Source organism: Protopterus annectens, chromosome 7.part1 (genome assembly GCF_019279795.1).
Source record: "Protopterus annectens isolate FY-2018-M chromosome 7.part1, PAN1.0, whole genome shotgun sequence".
Classification (NCBI taxonomy): domain Eukaryota; kingdom Metazoa; phylum Chordata; order Ceratodontiformes; family Protopteridae; genus Protopterus; species Protopterus annectens.
In genome coordinates this window covers 291,382-314,952 of record NC_056740.1, presented here as the reverse complement: position 1 = coordinate 314,952, position 23,571 = coordinate 291,382, and the positions used below count along the sequence as shown (strand labels likewise).

Below are 23,571 nucleotides of genomic sequence, written 5' to 3'. Positions count from 1 at the left end.
ATAAATACTTGTTTGATAATTATCATTTGTATCAACATTATCATTTCCTACTTGTCCGTTGAGCACAAACTTGTAATTTATTAGAGAACTAACATTAAGTTCTCTATTAGAAGTAGGAATATGGTCACCTTGTGCTCCATTAGTTTTCGTCTGGTTGCCATCATCATTCCGGTGTTTCCTTTCAGATCTGTTAATTAAAATTCATGGAAAATCATGAAATTCATCCAAATTATGGTTATTTGAGCCCCCATGATCACAAAGTGGTCCATTAGAATCCCCCTGCACTGCTTGCTAGCTCATACAACCTCTCTCTTCCTGGTTACAACATAAGGAGAGTGACAAAGCAAGAGAAACCACAGAATGGCAAATGGAGTAAGTAAATCCACAGGTTGGGTCAGTTGACCAATCATCTTCCAACATTTTTTAAGTATTCTGAAGGGAGGTTATCCACAGATAGTGAGCAAGGTTTTAGTTTGATAAGTAGCTTGTGTATAATTGAGGTAAGTACGGATTGCAGAGACAAAGTAGGAGATGTAGGGCTACCTATGGATGTTCCATGAAGAGGGGAGGTGTTTGTGTATGGGTTCCTGTTAACTGAATCTGCTAGGGTTATATTTTCCAATGGGCTGCAGTTGGTATTAGGTATAGGACAATTAACAAGTTTAAGTATAGTATCTATGATGTGGGAGTTGAAGATATCAGCTATTTCAATTGGCTGTTTGTCAGGGGCAGGTGATGGGTTTTGTGAAGGACTAAGGAGTGCTGAAATAGTTTTGCAGATTTTTTTTGGATTATTGGTTAGCCTGGATAATTGTTGAAAGAAATATTTTTTTTGTCGGCAGTAACTATTTTTTGCATTATTTTGTAGCTGTTTATATTTAAGATGATTGGTTTTATTTTTATTTCTATGGAATTCTTTCCAGGCCTTGTCTCTGATTAGTAGTATTTGTTTTGAGGTTTTAGTTAGTTAGGACCATAGTTTTTTTTTGTCCTTTTGGTTCTGAGGGGAGCTAAGCTGTTGAGAGCATCTAAGAAGCCTTTATTAAAGTGACTAATAGCATCTTCTAATGGTAGTGTCTTTAATGAGGACCAATGAATTCCTTTTAGGATGTTGTTAAATAGTTGTTGGTTGAATTTGGATACAATTCTTGATGTTTTATAGGTATGGGCTTTATGCTCTTGAAAGGGGAGTCCTATAGATAAATGGTGGTAATGGTCTCTTAGGGTGTTTGGAAGAATGCTGGAATTGGAATATTTAAGGGGATCTATTACTAGGATCCAATCTAGGGTTGTGCTTAGTTGATTATTATTTTGCATTCTGGTAGGGCTGGTGATAAGCTGTGTAAAGCTGTATAAGTTTATGCTATTTATTGGGGTGTCAGTGATTATATTTTGCCAGTTGATATATATGTCACTCATAATAAGGTTTGAACAGCAATGTTAACTACAAAGTAGTGCTTCAAAGATGAAGATATTATGACAAATGTAAATAATTGTCAGTTTACATTCAAAATGTTTTAAGCTACAACTGTTATACAAGTTTCACAGTTAAAATATTTTTGTAGGTTAGTAGTGTGTGATGACCACTTTGAGGAAATATATTAATTGAGCATGTGTTTTTATTGGATAAGTTATCTAATTTGATAGTATAAAAAGTTTTAGATGTGGATGATTTTTATTTTGAAAAAGACCAGTTCATGGATGAAAGCACTTAATTTATATTAAATTATTTCTAAGCTTCTTCAAAAGTTTTGCAGTGGTTTTTATTGCAGTTTTTGATTTTTACACTGTGACCGAGGTTATTAGTTGGTGTTTTGTATTGTTTATTTTGTTTTACAACACTATGCCTCATGGGGAAGCTAGTGAGGAAGAAACTTTGTTGGATTTAACTATTCACCATAATCCCATGGACTCAAGTACTGGTATGGACAGTTTTGCATTTAGGGGAGAACAGTGGAGTCAGAACAAAGAAACCACAGGAGCATGGATGAACATTATTAGTAGTAGTATGTTGACTGTGCCGATTTTTAACTACAAAGATCCCTAAAGTCATTCTAGACAAAGAGTAGCTTTTTAGAAATCTAGAAGCATTGTTGTTAAAAGTTAAGAAAATCCAGTGAGATGTGGCTTTTTTTTCATTCTGTATTAAAGTCAAAAGGGTCTTTATGGGGCTTAAAGTTTCCAGTTTGGACTTTTTGAACAAATGGGAGGACATCTGTGAATCCGCAGGATTAGCATTTGTGGAACTTTCAAGGCAGCATCATACTGAAGAAAGTGTTAAGCTCCAAAAGTGGGTCACTGGCTTGATGGACAAATTGAGCCTTGTAGCACTGCCTGAAGAGATTGAAGAGAGATTAAAAGGGATTGTTTTAAAAGTGAAAAACTGGACAGTGAATTAAGGAGGCACAAGGAGAAAAAGATTATTAGAGATCAGAAAGTATAGGAAGATAAAAAAACAGACCACCTTTAATTGTTTGGTTGACAGAGGGAACATCTCACTATAGCAAGTTTAAACTACAAGCAGTTCGGAAGGTACGAGTGAACATATGCGAATGAAGAATGGTAAGAAAAATGCAAAGCAAAAGCAGCAGAAGAATTTTTTTATTACCCGGGAGATCCAAGAGGTTGGAAATGAAAAAAACAGTTACAATGGACAATTTTACAACCCATCACAACTGCACACCACAGGTGACGTCAACAACAGCATCAGGCGACAGTTATTTTCCATCGTCAAGACCCTGGATGGAGGTAGTAAATACCTCAGGAGTGAAGAACCCTTACCTGCCTTTTCAGCAAACCAAGAGAAATGCACCAAGGACATTTGTAAGGTAATGCCAATGGACCTTAAAGTCATTAACCTTAGCAGTAGGGTTCTCACTGAAGGAGAGACTAATGTTTTAAAAAAGGGTTTCTCGTATATTACTTCAGCCAGTTCTAATTTACTACAAACAGTAATAGATTTTAAAGGTTATATTAGAAAATTAAATTGGAAAGTTTTCTTTAAAAAATTATGTTTATGTTAATGAGACTGATTATGTAACACCAAGTACATTTAATCCACCACTTCACTCCATGATTAAGGCCTTCAAGGACATTTGTGACAAGGAAATTAGGGAATTGTTACAAGAGAAAAGTGCAAAAACGTTTTACAACTTAGACTTGGAGAGAAGAAGTTTCCAAGCACTTAAAAATGACAACAATGTTAGAATTATGAAGGCTGACAAGGGGGGAGCCATAGTGATTGTTAACTAATGTGATTATGTTAAGAGTATGTTGCGTTTGTTACAAGATCAGGTTTTTAATGAAAAAGTGGCTAAACAAGAAGTCTTGAAGATTAGTGCAACACTGCCTTCTTTTTTAATGGTTCTGTCATTTCTTAAAATATTATACCCTGGAAGAATTATTTCAGTATCTAGAATGTGTGGTTTTAACCAGGTTTCAGTGACTGCTACTATATCAGGGGGAATAATGCGCAAGCCATGAGTGAAATTCAGTAATTTTATTGCAGATGCTTCATATATTTAGTGTTATTAGTAACAAATCTGTAGTGGAGTTTGGTTGATGAGAGTTAGGTGACAGTGTAGGCACAGGATTAGGGTGAATATCACCACATTAAGAAAGTTTAAAGAGGTGGTTTATGAGGTAGAATGCAAGGCTAGCTTTGTTGGCAAGTGTGGAGACTATGTAGGGTATATGTTTTATTTTGTTAGTAGTGGGAAGGAATTGAATTTTAGTGAAATGAATACTGTTATGCTCAGTTAGGATGGTTATAATGTTAGGGAAACTGTCTGTGTGGATATTTAGTGGTAAGGCCTCGGTAGATGTCTTCACAGGTACAGGAGTTTGAATGCACCGGAGGGAGGTAGATTGTATTAATATGCCTAGGGAAGTCATTAGTAATATTATGAAAATGTTATAGTGTGAGGGGGAAGCATAGTAATTGTGTTCTAGAGGTAGTAGAAGTAGTTTTAAGGTGGACAGAGTGAAAGAGAGGGGAGAATTATGAAAAAGTAATAGGTATAGATAGTTGGAGTGAAATGGTGGAGGAGTTATTGGCTGAGATTAAATAGTTGAGGGCTAATTGGTTGGTGTTGAAGAGGAGGAGTTATAGTAACTATAAATGTAATTGATTAGGGATGGGTGGGAATGGGGGTAGGGTAGAGGAGTGGACTGAGGCCAAGTGTAGAGAGGGCTGGCAGAGCCACGGGAGGCAGATCACTCAGAAGAAAAATTATCAGCAAGTCCAGGTATCCAGAGCTGTTATGAGTTGGTGCAACTTAAGTTTTAGGAGGTAGTCTAGGGTAGTTTTGTGAAGATGTTTAATTGGAGAAGGAGACCTTATAAATTATTATAAAAAAAGTAACTGATAGTTCCACAAACACATGCACGGTAGACGGACTGCGTAAACTTCCAAGTCAAAGTGGAATAAAGCTAAAACTCAAAACTATAAAAAAACGAACGTTCTTTATTAAGGTATAGTTAGCGCTTTCACCATCTTGTGGCTTCATCAGACTGTATACATACCTCATTCTACAGCCCTTTATATACATTTATTATATCTAATTGAACCCCCTAGTGTTGAACATTCTCATTACAACAAAAGCATTTTTAAAAACACATAAACAGTGCAATAAAATAATCTTCATATTAACATTATAAAATGTTATCCTATAAACATAGATAAAAACAAATCAGCTCTATATGAACCATAAAACACTAATCATTTCCTTTTAATTACACTTTTTCTCAATCTACGTTTCTTTAAAATTGTCTGCAAACTAATTTTATCATTGAGGCCAGGTGGGGTGTCTGCCCTCAAGCGTAGAATCCACCTAAGTTCAGCCTCTAAAGTAAAATTCTCCAAATCACCTCCCCTAAAATTGTTTTTTATATGTTGCAATACACAAAAAGTAAAAGTGTGTAAAGATCCTGCTGCTACACAATGTCTGGCTAATGCGTTGTGTTCCTGCCTATTCCTGATATGATTAATGTGTTCCCTTATCCGAATTCTAAACTCCCTGTTCGTCTTTCCAATGTAGAAAGCAGAACATATAGAGGGAACACTGATAATATTAGTCCCATGGGACTCAGCATACCCATTTATTACACTTCTGATATCAAGAATATTAGGAGCATTATTCAAGGAAGATGGAATGTTTTAGAGGCAGAAGATGAGATTGTGAAAATAGTTGGTGCCAAACCCAGATTTCAGTATAAGAACAGGAAGAATTTGAAAAGGCTTCTTTGCCACAAATCGGTTACTGAACAGAATGCAATGACTCATAATACTGTTCCCTGCGGCAGTTGTAACCAGTGTAGCTATATTGATACTACATGCTCCTTTAAATCACCTCACATAGACAAGGAGTTTGTCTTTATGACCAACACAGATTGTAGGAGTGTTAATGTTATATATCTAGCTCAGTGTGGAGCATGCTTTCTACATTTTTTCTTTCGGTAACGGACACGTTTTTTGCCTGGAGCTGCATTTTGTTTGTTATTATAAAAAAAGAATGGGGTTGTGTCCTTAAGTCCCATACACATGGAACTAGTTACTATTTTGCATTATTGCTGGAGCAAATTAGTCAGGAATAAATTATGGTTAGAAGTTTTCCAATAACAAATTTGTAAGGGGGGTATGGAAATAGGCAAGCAAGATTATTGTGCATGTCACAACCACAGGTTAGGCTTTATGTAAGAAAATTAATTGCTCTAAGTAAAAAATGTTGTCAAAAGGAGACAAATGTTGAGCATTCAGTATTTTTATAGTACTTCTCTTGAGTCACTTTCATCCCTAGATGGTGATTACAGCCATTACTTTTCTAGGTGGGAGATGTGAGAATGCTAATTCTTCAATTAGGGTAACTGCAAAATAAAGAGAGAAGAAAGTGATATTTACTGTTAGATAGAGATGCCTAGGTGGTCATTTTAGAGAGGGCTTTAGAAGGAAGATGTGACAAAGGAAAGACAAAGAAGAGAAAAGGAAATAATCTGAGCTAGTTAAGAGGAACACAGGTAAGAGTGAATGATCTTGAAGTCATTTTACCTCCTGCAAATTTTGAACCTTGTGGAACTCCAATTAAAATGGGTATAAAGGGTAAAAGGTCTCGGAGCCATTTTACATCCTGCTGTCTGTTTGTGAGATAGCTGTGGAACTATGACAAGGACAAATAGAAGAGATTTATAAATAAGTATTAGGCTAGCTGCTCTTGTGGACCATTTTAAGCCTACCCCAAAGGTGAAAATTAAACCATGTACTTTGTGTTTATCAGATAAACACTTTAACCATTATGCCAAGTGACATTTCTAAAATTGTTGTCTTACTTTTAGATGACCTTGGCAGGGCTAAAAAATACAATCTTCTGATCTGAAGTCAGATGCCTTATCCATAAGGCCCACGTGCCCAACCTGATGATAGTCATGTGAGTAGATTTTGGTGAGGGACAGTGCCAAATTACATGATAAGTCAATGAAGATAGATTATACTAAGTGGCCAGAATGTCTTATGTCATTTATGATTTTGGTGAAAATGAGAAGGGACACTGCGGTGCTATGTATGGGATGAAAACCATGTTGGCTGGAAGAGGAGGTTATTACTGATGAGGAGCTTTAAGAGTTGTGGATGGATACATTTTTCCAGGATTTTTGATAGGGGTGTTAAAGATTGCTACAGGTCTATAGCTGGCGAATTCTGTGGATGTGCCCCTTTGTGTAAAGATATAATAAAATACTTTTTTTTTCAGAAGGCTGGGACATAGTTTTCTGAGACAGAATGACTTATAAGGAAGTAGACAGGGTAGATGATGGTGTCTGCTGCTATTTTCAGATACTTGACAGGTAAATTGTCTGCTGCTAAGGTGGTTGATTTTAGAATGCACAGATATTTTTTATTGTTGCTGTTGGGACAGGCTAGAAACTAAACTGACCTGGCTGAGTTTAAGTTTTTGTGAGATTGTTTAGTGGAGGAGAGATTATCCTTATTTTTAAACACTTCTATTAAATTGTCATTTCAAGCATAGGTAAACATACATTAACAGAAAACAAACCATATTAACATTTTTTCCATTTACATATATTATACCTCACTGCTTTCCCTTAAACCTTACTCCTCCTAAATGTTATTCTGCATGCTTTTTTCCCACAATTTCCATTTATTACTATGTAATTTTCTCATTTTCTTATTGAAATATTCCTCTTCCAGTTCTTTTTATCTCTTTTATGATGTTCAGTACTTCAAAATACAGCTGGGTTAGACTTTGATTTCTATTTTGTAATAATTACTTTTTAAGGCAGCCAACATAATTAAATTTAATAAGTCCATGCTATGTCTAACCATTTCAGATCCTGTATCCCAGCTGAAAGGAATAATTTTCTTAACTACATCCATTTCCATTTGTTCACCCAATATTTCTGACAGAGTACTCTGTAGGAAATTTAATCTGCCAATTCATTAAACTTTCAAAACATATGTTCCCAGTCACCTCTTTCTTCCCCATTACACCTGCAGCATTTGCTATCTACTGAGAAAAGAATTCTTTGAAAACTGCTTGGAAAATAAAATACTGTAGCATAGCTTGGGTAGGGTGAGAGCCGCAACTGCCCCAGTTGCGAAATAGTGGCGGGGGCATGATCAGTAGATCCCAATATCTCTTTAATACAATACTGGCTTTTAAAAGCTGGAATTGCACTTGGGTTCAAACCTGAGCATTTTTGCACGCCATGTATTATCTGAACTGTAGTGCTCCATACAGGAAGGGTGTAATCTATAACAACTGTTTGCTACATTTGTAGTAAGCACTTTGTTACAGTTTATAAAGAAGAATGTTTTTAAACTAAAACATGAGTGCTGTAGAGCTCATTGCAGGCAGGGTATAAACTTTAGCAACTGTTCACTACAGTTTAAAAGAAGATTTTTCTAAATAAAATATTTTGAAGGAGGGTCGAGGACAGGGGCCTGAATGGCTGGGGCAGGAGGGAGGGTGTGTGGATCATCTGGCTACAAGGGGGATTATCCTTGAGTAAGGCAGAACAATTTATATAAAATGGGAATTTTGGAAATACACAGACATGGTGCAAGCAAAAATCTTAGTCCTGGCTGATGCTGTTTGAATGATAGCCTAGTGAGGGTAGAGACCATTAGGGCATGAGAAATATATCCAGTGTGTTGAATGTGCTACCAGACTAGCAGTCGACCCTTACCTGCACTCCATGCATATAAGGTGAGGTTACTGAAAGAAACCCTGCAGAAAGGGAACCCCACAGGCTAATGTGGGTTGTAACACCAGATATAATGGGGAACACCTCTGTCACTTGATGTTTCAGAGGACCAAAACTCTGACGTACATGTACAAAGTCATATTTTCAATACCACAGATCATGGATACAGATCATGGAAGCAGAGCTTTTAACTAAGTTCTGCAACTGCAGAGCAGGTAAATAGAGTTTCTGCATATCAGTTTTGCAACCACAGAGCAGCAAAGTTGAACTTCTTCTGACTATTAGTTTTGCAACCACAGAGTATGGAAGTAGAGGCTCTGGGTATTGGTTTTGCAACAGCAGAGTATGGAAACAGAGTTTATGAGTGGGATTTTAAAGTTCTGTCCATGTTGATAGGATTTTACTTTAACTTTGATGCATCGCTTGGAAAAAACATTGAGCATTGGTAAGATTACCACTTTTTCAAATGCCCAAAATTGGATTCATTTAAAGAAAGAGGCTTCATAAGTTCATAGGTAAGTGCTAGGCTAGCTGCCCTTTTAAGTTTAGCCAGTTTCCCTTCTTGTGCTGGTAGTAACCTATCCCATTTAGTTATAGACTGGCTTAACCCATCCCATGGTCGATAATTATATATTATCCCTAATGATGATCAGTGAAATCATATTATAGATAATTTGAGGGGATCCATGCATGAAATAGCACATTTCAGAGCTACCTCTATCCATTAGTAGGACAGGGGGTAGACTCGGGGTCAGTTTTCTGTTTCCTGTCCATAGTTCTAAGTTGTGCTTGAATATGGATAGTGATGAACTTTGTTTTATGTGGAAGGGGAGACTGTTCCACATTATAAAATCACAAAATGACAAATTTTTCCAGGACGAACCATACTCAAAATCAGTGCAAAGAATTTGGTGTCACTTTTTTGGTTAAATAAAAGCATATTCTTATAGAATTTTTGTTGATTATGTTGCTTTGTGTGATGTTTAGGTGTTTTAGGTACGGTATAATTGTTTTATGCAACTATTAAAGGAAACAAGATATTTTTGTCCCAAAATCTCAGGACATTTGACATGTTTCATGTTTTTTCACATGATACAACAGCCCAGATAGGGACTGTCATGTTTAAAGAAGAACAACTTGTAACCCTAAGCACTGAGGTCTGTGGAATGACTTTTTTGTTCTGACACATTATTTACAGGATCTGCTGTAGATAACCTTGTTCTGAAAATTATGTAAATAGCTTTGAAATTCAGAAACTTTAGCAATATGCTGTACAAGGTTTACTAGTAAAATCTGGAAAGTCAAAATAATTTTCAAAGTATCGAAAATAAATGTTGAATTCAATATGTCAAAGTGTTGTAATTGTTGAACGCTTACTTTCTGACAGGTTTTAGATCATTAATATCAATATACTCGAACGAGTAGTTTGAAGAGCTGATGTGGTTTTCGTACTCAGCACAAATATTTACAGTTTTGCAGGGGAACAAGCTCTCATGCACTCCCACACCCCCTGCAAATTATATAACTCCAAGATTGCACTACAGTGAGTAAAAGGGTAAATTTCCTGATCCCCACTGTAGTGTCATCTGTTATCAGAACATCAAATGCACATTAGTGAATGTAAACTACCATTTACTGCTGTGCATTTGGATGTTTGCAGAATGACATTACGGAAATTTAGACACATTCGTCCATTCCAATTTCGCATAAGTGTCATTCCACATTTTAATAGTAAACTGCCGTAAAGACAGTTTTCATGGATGACTTTAACACTTCCTCCATAAGTAGATGAAGTATAACTCACCAAGGATCGGATTCTCCAAACTGCATCCCCCCCAAAAAAGGCAAAGTGTTTTTTATTTTCTTTTTTGCTTTACTCTCATGATCAAACTACAGCAGCCCTAGGTAAATCCTGTCTTACCCACACCCAGTCATGGATTTTTGCTAAATTATTGTACTGAGGCTTGCATTTTCTGCTCTGCTCAACGTTTTGCCTAGTTTGATATGATAACTACTACAGGTAGCTTATGGATGTATATCTCATACATTATTAGCAAGTCTGGCCTGTGTGGTTATGTATGCATCATCTTGTGTAACTACATAAAGTGCCAATACTAACAAGAGAGAGAAAAGCCGTAAGTGTTATGCATTATACATTACACAGTGTATCACAGACACACAAGTGCATGCATGCCCAACCCATGCATACAAATTTAGATGGCAAAAAATGGTGTCTGTCATTTGTTATACCATCAAAGATAATCTGTTGTTTGGAATCCAAAGAACTAATGTTTTGCATTGTGTGGAAATATGCAAAAGTACTAATGAAGTAAGACACAATGCCAGAAAAATGAGACAGTTTTAAAATTTCCAGCACAGTATAAACCTGCAATATAAGGATGTAAAATGTGCATTTATTTTGTAACTGTTGCTACATCTCTTAATTGCTAGTGTGCAGTTTTTGTTATATATTGTTACTGTCTGTTGTGTTTTTGATTTGTATGACTTACTGCCTCCCTGTTCCACTTTTTTTCTTCTTTGTGAATTATTTCACCCAGGCAGTACCTGCAAATTGTCTGTTGAGATCTGTGTACAATCCCAGTAAATAAACTCACAGTAAATAAATAAATAAAATTATTTGTTTATACAAAGAGTTTTAAAAAATTTTTTGGCCAGGTTTAATAAAGCCTACACTAAGTGTACACAATATCTATTCAATAAAATTCTTATCACATGTTTTGTGTTTTCTAGTCACTCAGAAAGATTACAGTAAGTGTAAATATAGTCTACACTTTGTGGTAACCTTTATAAATCCCTGCCAGTATTTAAAGCTGCAAGAATATCTGTAGGAAAACTAAAATTAGGAGGAAGAAGGTGTGAGTTATGTCTGTTTGTCTGTTTACTCAGAACAGTGTGCACTTAGTGTAGGCATTATTGGATCCTGGGGTTTGTTTATTTTACCTTTTTCATTGACTAAGTATAGACACAAATATTTCTTTGAATTAACACCAATGAAAACAGAATGGAAAACAGGTCCATTAAATGAAGATAAACAAAATCCAAACAAATAAGACGTGGTGGACCAAATGATGGCAATAAATCCAGCTGAAACACACAGTTCAAAGATGAATTCAAGAACCATTTATTAAAATGTGAGCACTTTTGCAGTCAGATAAATACTGTTTCTTCAGACAGCAAGAACATCAAGAGAGGGAGTTTAAAAACATTAGTTAACCAATGAAAACACTCATACAATTAACTATGCAAACATTGTATAAAAGGTACAAGGTATAAAACCTATTTCCATCAAGAAGATATTCTCCATCACTAATCATATAGAGACATATGATGGAAATACTATAAAAAAGTAAATAACATAAAAAGCATAAAAATAATAAAATGTGTGTGTGTATAAATGTGCTAATGTACTTAAAAAGCCCCTGGTCTTAAGGGTGGGTTTAATAGATACTCGATCGATCATTTAATCCCCATCCCCTAAATGCTCCTAATCTAATGATCCATCTCATCTCAGAAGTCCCTGTCAAATTCCTGATGTCACCCCCCCCCCCCGCCATTCGCTCCGTCTAACAGTTCTATTACCAAAAATCTAAACATATGAGAATTATCATTGGCACTTACATGTTTAGCTAGTGCATTGGTATCAGAATGTGTGCTAATGTTATACAGATGTTCTCTAGCATGGTCTAGCAGTCTCCTGTCAGTTTTGTTTACGTAAAACTACAGGCATGCAACACAATATGCTAAATAAACTGTGTAGCATGGTTACAGTCAGCTTTTACCTTAAAGCTTCATTACTTGCCCGTAGATGGGTGTATGAAGCTATTGCTGGAATGTATATATTCACAGTACCTGCATCTAGTGCATGAAGATGTACCATATATTACTTCAGTGTCACTTGTGCATCCATTTATCCTGGGATAACAAAACATCATTTTCAGTGATTTCTTGTATTTATATAAGAAATGGGGTTGCTCACCTACTATACATCTAATACTAGTGTCCACCATCAAAACTTGCCAATGTGTCTCTAATATTTTGGTAATTTGTTTGACATTACGAGAATAAACAACAGGTAGTCTAGTAAGAGATTGTCGGCTCAACCTTTTCACACATGGATCACAAGTCCTATGAACATTCTCAGAGAAATATGGTTTACCCTGGGTAGATCTCAATTCTGATATAGTATCTAAGATCTTATTAACCTCATTCTCTTTATATTCTCTATCTCCTAATTTACCCTTCAGAGAGTCTAACTCTTTATAAAAGCCTGCTTCACTTGCATTTAACCTCGATGCCTTCATGCCCTGACCTTTAATCACATTCCTGAATACATGTGTTGGATGCATACTCTGGCGGTGTAAATATATGTTTGCGCAACAATCTTTCCTGTACACCTGTGCATCAAATATATTTCATGGATTCTTAATTATGGAGACATCCAAAAATTCTATCTTCAAAGCCAACCTATTAATACTAAATTTCAAAAACTCTGTGGTAGTATTCAAATAATCATAAAATAACATCAGGTGTTCATCAGTACCCTTCCAAAACATAAACAGGTCATCAACAAACCTGCAATAAAGGTAAATGTGTTCTGAAAAAGTTGATTCAAGTATAAACCTCTCTTCCCATACAATCATGACTATGTTGGCATAGTTATTGGCACTGGATGTGCCCATAGCCACACCATCCTTTTGTAAAAAGACATCATTCCCAAACATAATGACATTGTTTTCCAGTATCAATTCCATGAAAAGACATAGGAGGTCTATTAAATTCACATCATAATCACCATTGTTATTTAAAAAATACTGCAGTATGTCAATCCCTTCATGGTTAGGTATAACAGTAAATAGGGACTGTACATCAAATGTAACTAATATGAGATCCAGATCATATGGTGCTCCATAAGTATGCTTAAATAAGTCATTCAGGAAGTGTCACGTGCCTTTCAGGACTATCTCATTTCTGTCGACCAATGGTCTAAGATGTTTCTCCACAAAGACAGACATTGGTCCTGTGCACCACCCCCTACCTGCTACATTGGGTCTGAAAGGTGGTTGCAATGGGTCCTTATGGATCTTAGGTAGACCCTGTATGATGGGAATTCTAGGTTCATCAACTAATAAAAAATTATATAGGTCTAGATTAATATTTCTTCCTATTAAGTATTCATAGAGGGAATTGTTCACTCTCCGAATCAGAATATCTTCTTCCTTCATGTCTAGCTTCCTATATGTATCAAGGTCATTTAACATCTGCTTCATACTAGACACATAAAAATCGTAGTCCATAATCACAATAAGGCCACCTTTGTCTTCAGGTCTCACTACAATAGAACTATCATTTTGTAGGGCACATAGGGCTTGTTGTTCATCAACAGTTAAATTAACAAAATAGCCCTTAAACACCCCCTTTTCAAACAAATTTAAAATTTCATTCTCACATAATTTCTCATATACAAGGGTTGAGTTATTATTAGGTACACAAGTACTTGGTTTACGAAACATCCTCACATCATCACTAGCCATATTTCTGTCCTTAAACTGTAATTTCAACATGACATTGCACAAAAACATTTTAAGGTGCATAATAGTGTCATTTACCTCAGTTCTCTGGGCTAGTACAAAGGTGAGCCCTTTTTGTAAAAGAATATTTTCTTCCATATACAGTACACCAGAGGAAATATTCCATCCTAGGGACTGCTCCTCTTCCACCACATCTTTTTTAGTGTCCTGTTGTTCTCTATTTCGATGCTGATCTTCCTTTTCATTCTCCTCCTGCTCGAAGATCGCGCACCTCTTCCTTGTTGCTGAATGGGTAGAGGGAGGGGGGAGAATTGCATGAGTTGTTGTTCCCCATGTTTAAAATATTGGTACTCATCCTTGGTGGAGCCAGCTGCATGTTACTATCAGCAGATTCATTCACCATTTTCTTTGGAGCTCCCAAATTCTTCCCAGGTCCAATCTGAATAGCAGGCTGTTTACCGGAATGCTGATTTCTTTGAATTAGGGTAATAATTAAGTTAAAGAAACTTAATTCCATCATCTGTAAACTTTTTTTCTGTAATTATTTGCTAATGTTGAAGCAATCTGATCCTTTTTTACACTTCTCAGCCAGAATGACCTGTAAGCCTACCTTTGACTGCTTTTGGTGATACTGAGTGATAGCCAGTGCATGCATTGTTTAAAAATAATATATTATGACCTGAAGGGACATAGTGTACTTACATATGTATATGTACATATTTATATGCCAGTGCTGTGCTTAAATGTTACATTGTATGTATTTCCTTAGGTGATGAAAGACCACAGACAGTCTCCTTTCCTACCAGCACCAACAGCTATGAGATTACTGCCCTGGATGCAGGGACAGAGTACTTCATCACACTGTACACGCTGTATGAAGGTAGAGAGGTAGCAACACCTGCATCCACTATTCTAACAGGTAAAAATGTGTATTCAAATTAGAGAAGGGTGTGTGTGTGTGTGTGTGTGTGTGTGTGTGTGTGTGTGTGTGTGTGTGTGTGTGTGTGTGTGTGTGTGTGTATGTGTATGTGTATGTGTATGTGTATGTGTGTATGTGTGTATGTGTGTGTGTGTGTGTGTGTGTGTGTGTGTGTGTGTGTGTGTGTGTGTGTGTGTGTGTGTGTGTGAAAGCACATAAAACTGCCAGTCTGCATCAAATTTTAGACATTTATTCCATAAATGAATGAAGTCTGTCATTTGTTTAAGAAGTAATATATTGATGCTAAAGAGTACATCTCATTACATGTCACCGGCAGTCAGGCCATCACATGCCAATAGGAACTGGAGAGACAATATCATTGTCTACTTTGTACATTGTAAGGGACACCATGCTGCTTACTCACCTGACTTCCATCTAATAGATATTTTTGGACATCATCGGAGGTATGAAAGCTTGCCAAGGCTGTAGGGCATGTTTTTACCTCTAGATGTACATATGTCTGTAATCACAAGCTGTAGCTATATGTAGATAAAACAGCAAGTGAAAATACGGACAGGATCTTAAGTTCTTGTGATTCCTACTTAAGTTTGCCCATGTTCCATTTAGTATCAATATCATCGGAGTCATAATGGTTTCCAGTTCATTCCGCCTACTCACACAGCTGATATCTCCTAAGGTTCCACAGTGGAGATATGCTGAATTTGTTTCCATAGAAGCAGCACGAATCAAGAACATAACATTTACTGACTCTTTTAGTACAGCTTCATAAGTTACTGCTATTGTCAGTGTTTTGACCCAATGCAGGTGAAGATCAGGAGGACCTGCATCTTAGGTCATGGCTTGGAAATGTTGAAATCAGTCAAGCAGACAGACTGGAACATTTGCTATTCTTGGTGCATAAAGTTAGATCCAGAAAGGCTTCAGGCTAAACATAAAGTGATTCATTGTTTGAATTACGCTCCCTGAACCTTCCTTCTCCTCAACATTTACTATTAGTATTATAGCCTCCGCTGTTTTACTGGATTATTATGTTTCAAGTGGAGGTTATTGTCCAATCTTGTGTCGTTGGGTGGATGGGCAGTCAAACAGAGGAGCATGAGCTTTTGGGAATAAAGACCTGAATATATATTGCAGACTTCCTTTATTTGCAGGTACCCTTGGGGGTTCAACTCCTAACTGAGGGATTGGGCCACAGATCCTTGGCATTTAGTGCAGACTTACTTTGGTACTATAAATTTAAAATCCCGTCTCTTCCGTCTCCATCTAAGAGATGAGTCTTTCACTGATGCAGGTAATCCCTCCTTTGCCAGTGTTCAGGTTTTCAGTCTTACCTGTTTATTTGCCGAATTTTGAAAACTTATTCAGTACTTGGTACTGGAAGCATGAGAAGATATAAAAGGGTAACCTGTCACAGGCAGCACACTGTAACAAGTGCATTCTGGGTATATGTTAAGTTAAATCCACCAAAGAACACAAGGCATACCCTCCCCACCTCACCCACCCACATGCTCCATTGTTCCTTCAGGACCATATATATAACAAGACTAATACAAATAGTTTTATAACAAGATCTTATAGTTGTTGTCTCAGAATGTTACTGATAAAAAGTCATTCTTTTTCCTTAACCCTAGGTTGATGTCCCCTTGCCACCACCTTTTGAGAAGAATTTTAAGATGATGTAGTCTGTCCTGTGTTGATCTTTCCTCTGTTGCCTGTCTCCTTGCATGTGCCTCAGCACTTACTTGGGGCAAGCTAGGAGTGAAACACCGGTGACTCCTTTACTTGAATTTATCCATGGGGATCCTGTTATATCTGAAAGCATTGAGTCTTGGGTCTTTTAGTCCCACAAGACACAGGCTGTCTTCCATTTTGCTTGGCAAATAATCTAAGGTCTTTATTAGACTTAAGTCAGTCAGCTTTCCATACACTGACTTTAAGAACCTTGAGTACCTTTTACCTGCAGCCTGCATTCAGTCTATTTTAATGAACTAGTCCTTAAGGAGATAATTTTTTTGCCTGAATCCTCTGAGTGGACTGTTGCAGAGAAAGTGCTGCATTCAGCTTCTTTGATGAGCTTATGTGGCTCACCATTGTTTTAATGTTGAGAAGACAGTAACAAAGGCTACTGCCTGATGCTCTCTACAGTAGGGACAGAATGCCTGCTTTCAAAATTAATTGATACAGAAAGTCTGGGTGCCTATTTCAGGGATGAAATTGTCTTTGGGAATCCTATTTTGGGGGATTCCAAGTTGACTTCCAGGGGTAGAGAAAAGCCATGTTTTTACAGAGAGCAAATGTTTTAATTTCCTCCTCCTTACAGCTGCTCTTGTATTTGCCCCTTTTCATCATGTGACTCCTCTTGCCAAATCCCCAATTAGTTCTTTATAATGTCATTCTGTAGACAGTCAAATACATTCATTCAAGAACTCAGGAAGGAGGAAAGTTCACTAGGCTGAGTTCAACTTGAAGAGCCATTGCTGAAAATGTGTTAATCATAAGTATTATTTGGAATGACTGTGTCTTGGGCTGTTCTGTACTCCTTGACTTATCATTCTTTTTGGGCCGCTTCATTTTTTTCTGATCTTTTTTTTTATAACTCATTGCCTGCCAACCACTAGATATGAAGACATTCAGTACCTTCCCCTACGGATGTTCATGTTCCTGCATATGCTTTATGAAGGCTAAAGTGCCAAATCCCTATTATTAGTTTATATGCTGCATGCCATTTACTTCTCTGTCATGTAGGTGCTGCATTTGTGGTAGGCTGGATCACCTACATTCTCTAGGATGAGACAGACAGAGATGACACCTCCACCCTTGGCCAGTTAGGTCCTCCAGTTAGGGCTTCGTCTTCAAGCTATTTTAGACCAAGAGGCAGAGTACTTTAAGAATAACAGGGTTGGAAGATTCCGTTCTCACTGCTGACATATTTCCAAGATGCTGGGAGGCTTCCAAGCCATTCTAAACCTTAGCAGTTTTGGCAGTGGCATCATGTATGTAACCTTTCATATGGTTAGCTGGTATTCAAAAGGTATCAGGAGACAGTATGACTACCTGACAGCACATCAAAAGATTTGGGACCACACTGTAGATTACTTTATTTTTTTTCTGATGTGACCAGTTTCAGTACAGTTTGGTGCCATTTGTTAGTTTTCCATGTGTGGGTCTTTTCTAAGTGCCTACTTGTGGCTTTGTAGCAGGTAGAGCATTTTGCTGTCTGTATGTTTATGACTGGTTGTCTCAGACCTTTTCTGAGTCCCTATTCTTCAGCCCTCCTCCAGTTTCTATCACTAGAAACAAATCATTCCTTCATTCAGTCTAGGCTATTGCATTCATCAGAGTAGCCTTCCTGCCTTTAGACCGAGGTGAAGACCTCAGTGATTGACTTCATGGATTTTCAGGCACAGCATGGTCCAGGATCAAAATCCTCATTTGTCTTTTAAGGATCTAGGCAGCAAATGTATTTGAAGCTCCTTTGTTCCTCTGCCTTACAAGAATGAAGCCTCTTGAACTGAATTGCCTTTTTTGGTAGGTGAAAAAGTTCTGTTTTAGAGTGTATTTTCTTTTGGTAGCCATTACATTTCACAATGTTATACATTTGAGTACAACGAGCCGTACCATATTATTTTCAGTCTGCCTCAGAATTAATCCTAAGTACTGTTCCAATACATACCCCACAGATTTCTCTAAATCAGTCTTTTCTTGCTCTTATTTTCTTTCCTTACTCCAAGAATATTGGAGAATGCATTCTCTTTTCTTAAATTACCACCAATCAACAGTAGCTCTGTTTCTATTTGAAAAGGATTCATGTACTCCCGCCTTTTATCTCAGAGAGGGAAGGTTCTCCTATGGCTAAACAGACCTCGAGTAGCTTGCCACTGCATTATTATTTTTGTTAACAGAAGGCTATCCAGTCTTTAATTGATATAGTCAAAAGTCACTCTCCCAGATAAAGTACTCATTAAAGAAATGTTGCCACTGCAGGTATTTGCTCTGTGACTACATGGTCTACGATGCACACTTTTATCAAGAATTGACTTCAATGCCGGACAAGGATGCAGTTTGGGTGGGCAGTTTTTCATGGTATTTTGTCCAGAGTACTAGTCTTGAAGCTTTGTCTCCAATGCTTCACTATTTGGATTCTTCACTAGTGTTTTCTCAGGGTACAGTCTTTAAAATTATATTTGGGGTGCGCACTATAAATCAGAAAGTTAATTGGATAGTATAAACTGAATGGTGTGAGACAGACATGAAGAGCAAATATACATTGAAACATGGAAGAAGGTTAAGGAAACCATTTCTAAAGGAAACAGTGTTTGTATACAGGATGTGGATGCATCATATAACACTGCATTGCGGTGTGAATAAATGCCACCATAAATGGCTGTGGCTACAGAAATGCACCCTAGGGAGCTGTACACTGCCATCTAGGCACCTAAAGAAATTGTGATGCACAACTCCAGTTCGCCTGTATAAACTGAAGTTTGACATTATTGGGGACCTATTAATTACATTGATAAAATTAAAACTCTAAAACATCATATCGGCAAAAATGAAGTAGTTTTCAGTTAGTTATATGATAAAGCCAGTCATTATGGTTTGTAGCCTAAGATACTGGATGGTGTGTGAGCCCTGGGCTTATCTCCTGTTTATATATTTGTTATTTTCTGTTTTGCAAAGTTAAAGCTTTGCACTATATTTTGTTTTCATTTTAATGACCATTTTCTATCATGTTGTTTCAACATACATCTCATACATAATGTAATTATTGTAGTTTTAGTTATAACTCTGTCATGTGATCACTTTTGTTACTTGTACTTTTTGGAGTTTTTCTCTTCGGGCCTTTGCTGAAAAAGGGCTGCCACCCAGTCAGACTAACCTGGTCAACAAATGTCAAATAAATAAAATAAATAAAAATTACAAATAAATTAATCATGCTGGGATCGTTACATATTCCTTCAATAAAGAAGGTGATGAATATGGTTTGTAGTCTAGTCTATATTTGTATTAAAAAAAACCCGATTGTAGAATAAGAAACAGAGACAGACACACACGCACACAGACACACACACACATACATAAACATACACACACACACACACACACACACACACACACACACACACACACACACACATACATATACATACACACACACACATGAAATGATTGTTGTCTTAATGTCAGTTCTGCATGTTTTTGCTTCTTTTGGATTTTTTGAATGCCACACAGGTATGCCGTGATTGGACTCTGGTATTTTAACCATAAAAGAGTGTCTGCAAAATAATAATTTCTGCCTTCTGTTCCATTGGTAGATGGACCAGTAGGTATTATCACCAACCTCAAAGTGTTAGACGTTGCCAGTAACAGAATACGACTAGGATGGACTGGAGTCCCAGGAGCAACATCATATCGCATTGTTATCAGAAACTCTGAGGGTAGGTAGCATCCATGATGGCATGTTTTTACTATGGCTACATTTTGTATAAACGGATACAACTTAAGTATGTTACCAATGCAGACAGTTCCATATGACCTACAGAATTAACCATTTTTGTGTACTTTTTGGGTGCTAAGAGCAACACTCTTGGTAAACATAAAGAATGAATCAATGCTGATCTCAAGAACTTTATGCCCTAATTTAGGAATGGCATCCATTCCCGTTATGGTATTAAAACCCCTAAACATTTGAAGAAATTAAACACGAAAGAGGGGAATGAACTTTTCTATAGAAATTCAAGAAAAATGAAGAATAAAACACATAAATATATAAAATGTTAGCTGCACCTATTGAAGTAAGTGATGGTAGAACAAAGTTAAAAAATTACAGATCAAATTTAAATGTCTCTTATAGTCATACTTTCAATATGATGTAAAAGTTTGATATTATTTACTCTAAGATTCCTCTAGGTTCTAAAATACTTAAACCTCAGTGGCCTGAATGCATTGTATGAATATGATAAATGTAATCATTAAGCTATAGCAGTTTATCCGTTATAATTTTATGTCACGTGTGCAACTAAGTGATGCATCTGCTTAAATAAGAGACATTTGTTACAAGCCGCACCAATGTTGTTTGATTGGGATTATACAATAATGTCAAAATATATTTATTCATAAATGGCATGCATTCTATGGCAATGTTAGTGGGGCTGCCATGCTGATTTAGTATGCTCTGACTAGACAGGTTACAAGATTTTGCAACACTTTGTATAGCCTCAGCTAAGGTTCTTAAAATGTAAATTTATAATTGAGTAATACCTTATTTTTACTCAAACTATTACAATTGATGAGCACTTGAAGTAAGATCACATCCCAGTACATGTTCAGTATTTTATATATATATATATATATATATATATATATATATATATATATATATATATATATGGGTCTACTGCTTAACATCGAAAATACACTTCTCCGAAATTAAGCAGTAGAACCTACACTTCAGCGAAAGTCCACTTAAACGAAAGTGCAATTTCACTGAAGTCTACTACCCCAAAAAAAAACACTAACACATGCACCCACCCCCCTACTTAAATATACCAACTCTGAGATCGCACTACAGCAGGGAAAAGGGAATATTCCCATTCCGTGCTATAGTGTGCCTGCCGAAGTCAATGTTTGAAGTTTCACTACTTCAAACAAGTGGACTTGGTGAAGTGGAGTTCGAAGTAGTGAAACTTCGAACAAATTGACGGAACCCATATATATATATATATATATATATATATATATATATATATATATATATATATATATACGTGGGTGTGTGGGTGTGTTTAAACACACACATACACAGACACACACACACACACACACACACACACACACACACACACACACACACACACACACACAGAGTTACTCAGTTAATTAAGGTCCTTGGTGCCATTCCAAACTGTACTACAAAAATCCATACTAGGTCCTTCTTTCCTCGGTGTAGGCATAAGCTACATTTCTAATGTTGTCATTCATTCTCCTCTGTTATTTTGACATAACTTCAAGTGAAGCCTTTAGCTCATTATATATCCAGCTGCAGGCATGAGTCTACAAAGTCCTTTCTGGTTTGAACTTGATAAACATTTATTACAAGCTGTAGTTAATGCTACATAATAAAAGAGAAGTAAAACTGTATACATTACTCTGCATGCTGAATTAAGTCTGTGTCCTTTTGGAAATGCACCAAGTGTGATTTAAGAAGTGAATTTATCACATGCTTGTTGGATGTAGGACAAAGTAACAATGTGGGCAAACATCATTGTAGCTCAAAATGTGTCACATAGGTATTAGGGAGCACATTTTTACAAATAGGAAGACATCAGAAGTGATATTAAGTTTGGATAATGCTGTACTGATGGCAGTTTTCAGTGTGAATATCACTTCTACTATGTATGTTAGGGCTAAAGTTAATGACAGAAATGGTAGCCTTAGAAAGGTATAATATTAGTTAAGGTTAGATGTCTTGCAAACATACCACCCTAGAGAAATTCCCTGTATAAACCTTCAACATCAGTAGAGTAAATCACAATATTTTTATGTGGATGACTCATCTCCTGCATCTTCTTTACCTCTATATATATATATATATATATATATATATATATATATATATATACACTGTATATAGATATAGATATAAATATATATGGGGAAAAGGGAAAACTCCCATTAATGGTAAAACTAGGCTAACCAAAAGAAGACTTGCAGCAGAGCCAAAACAGTTGTAAAGCATTCTGGAAGCTGCTGTTTTGGGGGACCTGCACAGGGTGCTATGTTTCTGGAGGGTATTTACATTTAAGTACAAGTTACTTTCCTTTGGAAAAAAGCATATGCTGCTCTACAGATAAATCCAGTACACCTGATCATCTCCCTTTTTCACAAAACTTTAGATTGAGGAAAATTGTGTATTTACATTTCACTCTCACAGAACCTGTGTTAAAGCGGATGCCAGAAGGTGCAGGGTACTTTGCTGGAGAAGAGTCTCCCTCTGTTTACATATGCATGAAATTTTTAAACCTGACATAAATGGTATTTTCCAGATGATAACAACATGATTTATGAACAAGTTAATATTTTAGTTAGTTTGAAATGTATCTTGTACAAAATTCTTAAATTTTCTGAACTTGTCTAATGTGTTATTGAGAGTACATGGAGAAAACCTCTGCTTTCATAATGTAAAGTATAAACGTGCTTAAAGCATTGAAGCATTGGCTAGAAAAATATTTGAAAATTCTTTATGACTGAGATTTTAGTCTGAGGTTTAGTGATTTATTCTGGTTGTGGAATGCAGCAATATTGAATGAGACTGAAACAATTTTCTCTACTGGGATGTGTGGTTATATGCCATTTAATACCTATCACTGCACACTGTATAGTATTATAAATTGTTTGTGGGAAATTGTTTGGAACAGTTAAGATTTTATTTATGCCAGAGATGATACACACTTGTCACAAGACAGTTAAGACATATGTTTCCATTTTAAAAAAGGCATTGAATTATTTTTAGGTATGTACATTTTTCTGCTTTAATCCAAGTGTATATGTAATGCTACTGTGGATCTTCAAAGTGGTCTTAACCTTAAAAATGAATGAATGCATTTACAATTATTTATTTATTTTTTTTGTGAGGAGGAAGTATAGCAAATAGACGCTGGGTGTAATATAAACGGCAATTACCGTGGGTGTGGTTTGGTCCCGAGGCGGCCAGCCGGGACCAAACAAAGCAAACCGTGGGTTACCCCAGAAGTGGTTATTGGCATTTATGACATTATTTAAGAAAAGAAACTGTTACTTTTCTTAAATAATGGCATAGTATAATGCCTGTTTACTGCCCTTCCGCAGATGTCTGGCATCCGCTGT

General features: G+C 36.5%; 1 protein-coding gene across 1 annotated transcript in view; it reads left to right on the top strand.

Annotated features, from left to right (window-relative positions):
* The window catches only part of LOC122807520 (collagen alpha-1(VII) chain-like), a gene marked incomplete at its 3' end in the record, with an annotated part of 926,266 nt that overhangs the window by 619,785 nt on the left and 282,910 nt on the right, over nt 1-23,571 (top strand). The window contains exons 14-15 of the mRNA XM_044078445.1: nt 14,536-14,685; nt 20,022-20,144. Coding sequence (XP_043934380.1) covers nt 14,536-14,685; nt 20,022-20,144 — 273 coding nt within the window. The remainder of the gene's footprint in view (nt 1-14,535; nt 14,686-20,021; nt 20,145-23,571) is intronic.